Raw genomic sequence first — 9,755 nt, 5'->3', positions numbered from 1 at the left:
AATAAATTATTTTTATTTTTTTTAGTTATGATTTTTAACTATATATTTGTAACTCATTTGTTAATTTTTGAAATTTTGAGACTATGGTTGCAATTAGTTCTTTGTTTTTTCTTTTCTTTTCTTTTCTTTTTATTTTATTTTATTTGAATAGGAGGGTAAAATCATCAAAAGTGGATGAAAATGACATTTTGCGCAATGAAATGCGAAAAGTAGGGATGGAAATGTCAAAAAATGAAAGGTATGAATGTTTTGCATGTAATTGGCACAAAACATCCTTACCTTTCAAGCTTATTGTGGAAAACGTCCATACCTTTTATTTTTTGGCATTTTTATCCCTAATTCCACATTTCTTTGCGCTAAACGTCTTTTTTACCATTTTTTGACGTAAAATGATCAAAATACCCTTTTATTTAAACAAAACAAAAAAGAAAAGAAAAGAAAAAATTACAACTATAAGCCCAAACTTTCTATATAAGCAAATTAGCCCAAAATTAAAAAAAAAAAAAAAAAAAAGTCACTAAAGCACCTTAAATCTATCCACTTTGAAGCCAAAAAACTCTGGCCAACCACCGCCAGATAGCCCTCACTCCCCTCTGCACATACCACCAAACATCCAATTATCATGCCAACAGATTTGGTAGAAATTGCAAGCAAAAATATCAAATTCACAAATGCAAATACGGAGCGGCACCACCTGTTCCGACAAGACTCATGCCATTCCCAACATTTCAGTCGAATATATACACCAAGATGTCCCTGTCCATGGTCCTCAAATGTCATTTAATTCACGTAATCAAACCAAACAGGCCGCGGCTTCGAACATAGGCATTTCGCTGTTTTCAGGAGAATTTTTCGGCGCTGGTGGTGGGACCCATGATCGCGGACCACCAACTCGAGTACCTACTCCTCATGTTGCATCCAATGAGCATATGTGTCTTCCCCAATTTTGCCTGGACATGTCAGTTCATTCAAAAAACAGAGAAAACACAAAACCTTCAATCCCATTTCAATTGGTATTTCTCAACATCTACAATCAACAAGTTGCTCCAACTAGAATACAATTCAAAGTGTAACGACTCTAGGTAGTGAATCAATTGTTGTAATTCACCATTCAAACGAAGCAATTTAGGATTTTTGACCGACGGTGGAATGAGAGTGGGGGGTAAGGTGTGGAAGAAGTGTTTTTTTTTTTAATTTTGGGCTGATTTGCACATGTGAAAAGTCTGGGCTTATAGTTGCAATTTTTTTCTTTTTCCTTTTTGTTTTGTTTAAATAGAAGGGTATTTTAATCATTTTACATCAAAAAATGGTAAAAAGAACGTTTAGCGCAAAGAAATGTAGAAATATGGGCAAAAATGCAAAAAAATGAAAAGTTGAACGTTTTGTGCCAATTACCCATGTTTTGCACAATGACATTGAAAGGTAGGGCCAATTTGTGCCAATTACCCTAACACAAACAAGGTCCCAATATTGTCAAATCTTTGCAATCCTTAATCTTTTATCTATTGCATCCGTGATCCCAGACCTTTCAATTGTATGCGATTAGAGGATAAATGGATGGTTTCAGTCCAAATTACTGTCCGTTGACTAGAAAAATTGAGTTTAACCATATTTTTTGACATTTCAACAAGGGTAAAATGGTAAGTTACTTTTTTTTCCACATAAAATAATTTTAAAAAAACCAAAAAAAAAATGAAAAAGAAAAAGAATAAAACACAGTTCTTCTTCTTGCCAACCCTACCCCACCTTCACCCCACCTTACCTTAAATGGACTCTGAATCAAATGTATGGCAGGATTTTACTACGTGCAGAGGAAATAAATATATGGTAACGATATATAATGTCATCTTAATCAATTAGTTAAATACATCGAGTTCAAATCATATTCTTGAAATTAAGTAGTGTCAATTGAAGAGGCTCTCTATGGACTAAGCACAAGTTAATTCCAGGATTCACTATAAAAAGTATGTAGGATCACAATTTTAATCAATTATCTACATAACGTTCCAAAGATTCTATGATCTTTGAGCCAATTATATTGTAAAATTAATTGAGTAGACATTTTTCGTGCAACAATACGATGGTTTTTATCTTGCTATCTTTCCATTCTCGTAAATAATGTGATGATTAGCACATGTCGTTAAATGAGGGATGGGCACGAAATAAACAATGAGGCCATTCAACCTTAAACGGAATTTACTTATTCTTGAAATTACTCCACATTGGCATAAAATTTTCTACTCTAATAATGACTTGAACATTATTTTTTGGACAAGATTAAATATCCCATAACAACAAGAAATAAATGGAAAATCATCATAAAAATTAAAACTTTGATTGGAAATATTGTGCACTCGATAAAAGCAAAAACTCAACTACTTTTCTTTAATTCTTATTGTCCACTTCTACCTGTTAAATATGTCATATATAATTAAACGCTTGTGACTCACCTAAAGTGAATCATGTAAGCCTATTATTGAAAAAAATTATAAAAGAAGTTTCGTAATCCTACATAGGAAATTGTAAAGCGTGTAGGTTCGATAATGTTCGATCCAACACGACTATGTCATTCTTCAAATAATTTTAAATATCTGTAGACCACATCAAAATCAAGTCATAGTAGCACGATATGATCTCAATTTACACCTCTACGAAGATGGTTTTCAAAATTAAGATCTTTGTTTGTAACCTCAATTATAATGTCTTAATGGGATGGCAATTCAAGAATCACACAGACAAAAAAATAATAAATAAAAAATAAAAAACAAGAAATAAAAGGAAAATAAAGAACAAATTAAAACATGGACCAACAACATAAGTGGGGCTAGCCGAAATTATATCCTACAATAGATCCAGCCCATTCACAAAAACCCATCGAGGTCAGTCTTGTAGAACTGATATTGTATAATTCCTGGTTTTAGAAGATAATATTTGAATCTTCAAGTGAGTTCTTGAAACCCCGTTTCACTACTTTCCCATTTAAATCTTTGGCTTACTGTAAGAATTTCTGTTAATATTTTTGCTTGCAGCGAAATTTTCTTCTGGTTCTACCATAAAGATTTGATATTATTTGATAAATTTTCCAGTTTGATTAGATAAGAAATGGCTAAAGAGAGCCCTAACTGGGACGGTTTACTTAAATGGAGTCTCTCTCACTCAGATGGCACTGGTTCTGCTGGTAATTTAAGGTACTCGTTTAATTTTTGTATCTATGTTCTTTAATTTATCTTTTATGTTTGGACTGTAAGGACGATTAGAAATATAGCATTTTTGAATAAATATTTGAATTCCTGCTGGGGTTTTTTATATCCGGATTTATTCAATTATGGGTTTCTGGTGTATTTAATACAACATTAGATACTACAAGGGTTCATTCTTTTTGCTGTTATTGGAGTTCAGCTGTTGTTTCAACTGTGAGAATTTAGGGTTAATTAATGCGTTGTTAATGGGTTTAGTGAGGAGGATAGGAGATGGTTCATGGAGGCTATGCAAGCTCAGAGTGTTGATGTTATTAGAAGAATGAAAGAGATAACTCTTGTTATGCAAACCCCAGAGCAGGTACTGCAGTCTCAGGGAGTAACTCCTCAAGATATTGAAGGTGATAAATACTGAAAATTATGTGCTTCCATTTCTCTTTACTGATTCAGTTTTTAGCTACTGTGGTGAAGATTGAATATTTACTGGTTTCTGTGTGCTTTCAGATATGTTGGATGAGCTACAAGAGCACGTGGAGTCTATTGACAATGCCAATGGTGAGTATGTTAGTCATATAGTCTGTTTCTGGAGCATATCTTGAAAATAATAAAATTTGTACGAGTGGCTTCCTCAACCTGATCTGGTCATTGAAATGTTTGCCTTATGCCCTTGGTCCGTATGCCTTGTCCAGATCTTCACTCCATTGGTGGCTTAGTACCTCTCCTTGGCTACTTGAAGAATTCCCATGCTATCATCAGAGCTAAGGCTGCAGAAGTTGTAAGTACAATTGTTCAGAACAACCCTAAGAGTCAACAAATGGTCATGGAAGCTAATGGCCTAGAACCACTCTTGTCAAATTTTACTTCAGATCCTGATGTTACCGTGCGCACCAAAGCGCTTGGTGCAATCTCGTGTGAGGAATATTTAAGTTCTTTCTTGTTTTGTCGAGCCTATTCCTCACTTTCACTGCATGCAATCTGGCATGACAAATCCAGCTAATGTGTTGTTTTTTGGTTATCAAATACTTTCAGCTCTAATTAGGCATAACAGGCCTGGAATTGCCGCCTTTCGCCTTGCAAATGGTTATGCAGCTCTTAGAGATGCTTTAAGTTCTGAGAGTCAGAGATTTCAGAGGTACATGTTTTCCTTCAGTTTGGTGATGAATTTTATGACTACTGTACAGAGTTTTGACCTGGTGACTCTCTGGCTCTGATGCACTGTCAAGCCTCCGGCTCCCACGAGTTTGTTTATGACGCGTGTCGGACACCTGCACGATCCGACACGCCGTCGACACCTATCAGACATGCCAGGTGGCATAACCTTTTTCTGATTGGATTTTATGGATTGACTCCACTTCACTGACACGTCATAGACATGCGGTGAAAATGCTGCCGACAGGGCAACATAGTTAAAAAAAAAGAAGAAGTTAAAATGTAAAATTAACCTGGTGGCATCTTCATCAGTCGGTCCCACAATGGCGGGTGGATGAGGGAAGGAGAAAGGTTGGAATAAGCTGAGCTGGGGATGGAGTGACTGATGGTGAAACCCCATCTTAGTGTTTCACTGTGTGTGATGGTGCAAGGTGAAAGTGAAACCCTAATATGAAGTTCAGTTACTAAAAACATGTTCAATTTGAAAATGTCATGTTTTTAGTTAAAAGTAGTGTGGGTCAATTTTCGACCCAAAATCGAGTTGGAAACATTTCTATACAATTACAACTTTCTTTTTCAAAACTTAAAAAATAAAAATTACAATTTAGCCTCTGCTAACATAACTTTAAATTCAAGAAACGCCAAATACTTCTCTACACGTCCCTTTCCTTTGCCTGCAATAATTATCAATTGCAAAAAGACAATGCAATTTTAAAGATTAAAAATTAAAACAAGAGATGTTCTACACTATAAATATTAAAAAAAAAGAAAAGTAAAACTAAAATATAAAAAAATAATAATTATAATAGTTGATGTGTTGCCAACATGTTGTGTCCTACTGTTTATCAAAAATCACAGGTCAGAGTCCGACACGTATTGCGTCTTGGCTTCTCTCATTCCCTATGGGAAGGAGAATACCCATTATCGTGAATTCAATTGTAAATAAGATAACTTTCCCAAGGTTTGCCCACAGGTTTTGGTGATTTTCAGCTTAGTTTAAGCATCATATGATAAAAGCAGATCTAAAGCTAAAAATTGATGTTCTTAGTGTTTGCAAACGTGCTCTAAGATTGATTCACAATCGTATTTGTATTAGTTTTTATTGTAACTTTTATTTCTTCTGCCTAAAGTTGTATATTTTTCCCTCTTTATTCACAAGCAACTGTAATTTTTGCAGGAAAGCTCTTAACTTGATCCATTATTTACTTCACGAGAATCATTCAGATTGTGATGTAGTTGCTGAGCTAGGATTTCTGCGTATTATGATGCACCTGGCTTCAAGTGAAGATGCAGAAGTACGTGAAGGCGCACTCCAAGGCCTTCTTGAGCTAGCTCGCTACAGGTTAGGCAAGCAGGATGCTCATCCAAGTGAGGAAGATGACAAACTGAAGCAAATTTTACAAGAACGGATTAAGGGGATCAGCGAGATGTCAGCTGAAGACCTAGGTGCTGCCCAAGAGGAAAGGCACCTTGTCGACTCCCTTTGGCTCGCCTGCTATAATGAACCATCTTCTCTTCGAGAGATGGGGCTTCTTGTTCTCCCTGGAGAAGATGCTCTTCCACCAGATGTAGCCAGTAAGCATTTCGAGCCTCCTCTTAGAGCTTGGGGTGCAAACCGGAATCCTGATGCAAAATCTAGTACCAAAAAGGAGGAAAAGGAGGCGCCATTATTACTTGGTCCAGGACCCTCATCTGGCAGTGCTGCTTAATGCAGCTATGGGAGGATAGTGGTCTAGTTTCTCTTTGCTCTTATTCAAATATATGGATAAAAATGTTTCTGTGGAAATTTAGTCGTATTGCTTAAATGGAAGCTTTTTTTCCGGCTTCCCTTAAGCTCTTCCCTGAAAGTCCAGATGAATTTTTTCTTTTTCAGTTCTTCCTCAGTTTTGATTATCTGTTCTTTTGCTCTTTTGCACATTAAGTGGATGATTAGATGTGATATTGAATTTACTGAACCATTGATGAGGTATATTGTTGTTTTCTTACACTTATTTTCTTTATCATACAGAAACTCTTACCACTCTATATTCTGTGTTTATTTTGCAAGTTTGATTTTATCCTTATTATTACTCTTGTAAGAAGGAACTGAGGCTTATCGATATAAAATTCTAAACATTTCTTCATTGTTTTTGACATGCCTGCAACCAAGGGTGGTCTGTTTGGGTCTGACTTTTTTACCGTTATTTCACTATTCCAGTCGTCATATTTGACTTCTTCTCTCACAGGTGAATTTCACTTTTCTCCTAACGGTCAAAAAATCAATTTTCAAAATCATTTCCAAACAGGCTCTAAAATCAAATGAATCGCTGTGATAAAATACATAAATATTGAGGCTGCATTTGATGGCACATGAAATTGAATTATAGTTTAAATTGATTTTGGAAGAACGTCTCCAGTTTCATAGAAAACATTGAATGCTCTTGTTCATAGAAGATCAAGGCCTTTCCCAAAGTCCAATTTCATAGTAAATTATTAAAGTCAAGAGACATATTTTCATTTTTATGTGTGTTTAGCATGCACAATACCAGATTCGACTTGATGGTTATTTTTTTAATATTGTAATATATATATATATATCAGAGCTGCAGGTCCAGAGTTCGAGTAGATGTTGAACATTCTTGTGAAGTGAGTGGACAATGCAGGAACATTTTTTAAATGGGATGAACCCACAGGCATATGCTTAGGGTGGATTCCCAAATTTTATTTTGGATAATAAAAGAAGGATTGTATTTGTGCCAAGAACTATAGTTTTTGGGCAAAGTGATGACAACGTCCTAGATTAAAGTAACTGTGATTGCTATCTTTTTAACTTTTATTTTTTCCGCTATCGATCATATCCCAGTTATATATTTTGGACTGTGCATGCATCTAATATTTTAATATTTTGGCTACTTGAACAAGAATTGGTATATTGTGCTATGGAATGTACACACTTCAGTAAGTGAAGAACATGGAAAAGAATGAACTGTCAAACCAACTCATCCCTAGAAGATTTAACTGTTGATAGCGAAAAGTCTAGCACATAGAATTTTATAAATAGGGAGTCGAGATACTTCCGGTACCAAGATAAACTAACTCTTAGACAAGGTGCAAGCTTTTCGTAAGAGAGAGAGAGGAGAAAAAAGAAGAGCAAAAGAGCTTATTGGAATCAAAAGGAAAGGAAAATTATAATCCTATGTTTATAAGCGAAGTTTTTGACTTGGGGTCATTCGAGAAATAAGTTCTTGGAAAAAAGTTTTCTTATTTCTTTTAATTAAAAGTAACATGTAATCATTTTTCAACAAAAAAATAAATGAATTAAATAAAAAAATTAACCTTTTTAACCGTTGGATGAACGATTTCCTCTGCCACTTAAAAGTAAGATTTAAACATCTTTTCAACCAAAAAAAAGGAAAATGCGATTTCCTCTCCGTGGTAGGAATTTATTTTGAACCTACTAAAGGGTTGTTGATGGTGGGAAATCAAGATTGTGCAGTCAACCTCACAGTCACTCCTACGCCAACCCAAAGACACCCATACTTATTTCAAGAGTCTACAACTACTCAGAATTAAGGTGATCTGTCATTGACATGAAGTGTACGCCACGAGTTAGTGCTCAATCCAAAAAGATATGCTTTAGACTTTAATTACCCAATTTTTGGACGTATTAAAGTTTAAATTCATCCCAATCTTCTTCTTTTCAAAGTCCCAACTTTTTCTTCTTACAATAAGGCCCTGATTGGGCCAATTTTCCATGGAAAACATTTTTTATTTTTCCACCTTTTGGCCAGTTTAATTACAATAATTTCTAGAGAATACATTTTCCTTCCTCTCCCCACACGTGCAAGTTCCTTGGTTTTGTGGAAAACTAATTTCATGGGAATTGGTTTTTCTGGCGGTTTTTTTTTTTCACAATTGGAACAAATTTTGTCTCTTTAATTGACAATTTTCATGAAAAATAAAGTCAAACGAATATAAAAAAATAAAAATTATTAACATTTTTCAAGTAAAAAATTATACCAATCGAACCCATTAATTGACAATTCCCAAAAAAATAAGTTCTAGGCAATTCAATTCCTTGAAATTCGTTTTCTTTCCACCCAAATTTCATTTTTGCAATCAAATGGACCCTAAATGATAAAGTATCTCAAGAGTCGACACTCACAAAAATATTGTTCAAACAAAAGTCAAGTGAATTAAGAAATTGAAACGGAAACTCGACTTTTCTTCCTCTTTCTCCTTATTTCTTGTAATTTCATCGAGGTTCTTTAGATCATTGAAGCATCCTGAATCCTTGAAACTTATTAGTAATATCCAGCGTTCCCATGTGTGACTGCTGCGATCAAACAAAGCATGCAGACACATGTTATATATTTATGGTATAAATATAAAATATGAAAGAAATAATCAAATTAGATAAAGTGCCAAAGTGATGGGAAATGTGACATTTGTGTGGGACGTCAGGGGTTCGAATCACTCCCCACGTAACTATTAAAATGTCTTGATTAAGGGCCTTGGGCTCTTGGGCTTCCTTGACTAAAATAAATATTTTTTTCTTCATTATTTAATGGGTAAAACTAGCCAGTATTTTATGACTGTTTGTTTTTGTAACAACCCACTAACTGTCATTAAAACACCCACTACTCAGTCATTAAAATTCTGCATTAACATGGTGAAGGCTGTTACTACCATCTTGCCTATATAAACCTATATCTCGTTTTGGAAAAATACACACAAAAAGAAAATAGAATCAATCACTCTTTTCATATTGTGAATTTCTTATATTCGGGTTTTTATACCTATTCTGGAGTACAATTGAGAGTTCTAGAAAAATCATTCGTGATTGCTGCATAAGTGGTTTACGATCGTTGTATCCTGGGAGTGATTGTCCACGGAGGTCACAGCAATTATTGACGGGCAATTTCACTTTAGGACATCGTGCTGTCACGAGACTCGATCGAAAGTTTTATATTTCTGCATTATATTGTTCTGATCACTGCTGCAACTAATTATTTTTCCAACAACACCTACATTGTTCACATGGTATATTTGATACAAAGAATTTCTTGAACTCATAAATGTAAATAAAAAATTCAATTCATTTCTAACACTGCCAAATTTTAGATAAGATGATTTTACACAATATCCAAAAAAAAAAAAAGGTTACACCCTAACTTTAAGGGTCCCCCACCACCCCTGTCCTGGAGCATCGTGAGGGAGGTAAATCGTAGGTTATGTGTCCAAGGGTACAGGGTGGAAGACTGCTTGTACACTTGCACTTACCCAAGAGCCGAATCCATATTTCAGGATTTGAACCCTTGACGCAGCAGTCTCACGCAAAACTGAATTTCTCCACCCTTCTCTTTTACCATTTGGAGGTGTGCCCTGAGGGCGATTTTACACAATATCGATATTACAAGAGTGGGTGCA

At 35.0% G+C, this 9,755-nt stretch overlaps 1 protein-coding gene across 4 annotated transcripts; it reads left to right on the top strand.

Annotated features, from left to right (window-relative positions):
- Positions 1-2,860: 2,860 nt before the first annotated feature.
- On the top strand, positions 2,861-6,337 carry LOC111369381 (hsp70 nucleotide exchange factor FES1-like). Of its 4 annotated transcripts, none has more exons than XM_022990876.1 (7): positions 2,861-2,879; positions 3,087-3,188; positions 3,456-3,598; positions 3,702-3,752; positions 3,887-4,108; positions 4,227-4,329; positions 5,524-6,337. In XM_022990876.1, exons 2-7 carry the CDS (start codon positions 3,103-3,105, stop codon positions 6,053-6,055), a joined length of 1,137 nt encoding a protein of 378 aa, XP_022846644.1. In that variant the 5' UTR covers positions 2,861-2,879; positions 3,087-3,102; the 3' UTR covers positions 6,056-6,337. The 4 variants fall into 4 exon arrangements, with proteins under 4 accessions (XP_022846644.1, XP_022846643.1, XP_022846641.1 ...); XM_022990875.1 differs by having other exon boundaries at positions 2,865-2,943; XM_022990873.1 differs by lacking the exon at positions 2,861-2,879 and adding an exon at positions 2,897-2,997.
- The last annotated feature ends 3,418 nt before the right edge of the window (positions 6,338-9,755 follow it).

The sequence above is a fragment of the Olea europaea genome, chromosome 20, assembly GCF_002742605.1.
Source record: "Olea europaea var. sylvestris chromosome 20, O_europaea_v1, whole genome shotgun sequence".
NCBI lineage: Eukaryota > Viridiplantae > Streptophyta > Magnoliopsida > Lamiales > Oleaceae > Olea > Olea europaea.
This window is presented reverse-complemented; position numbering and strand designations above follow the sequence as displayed.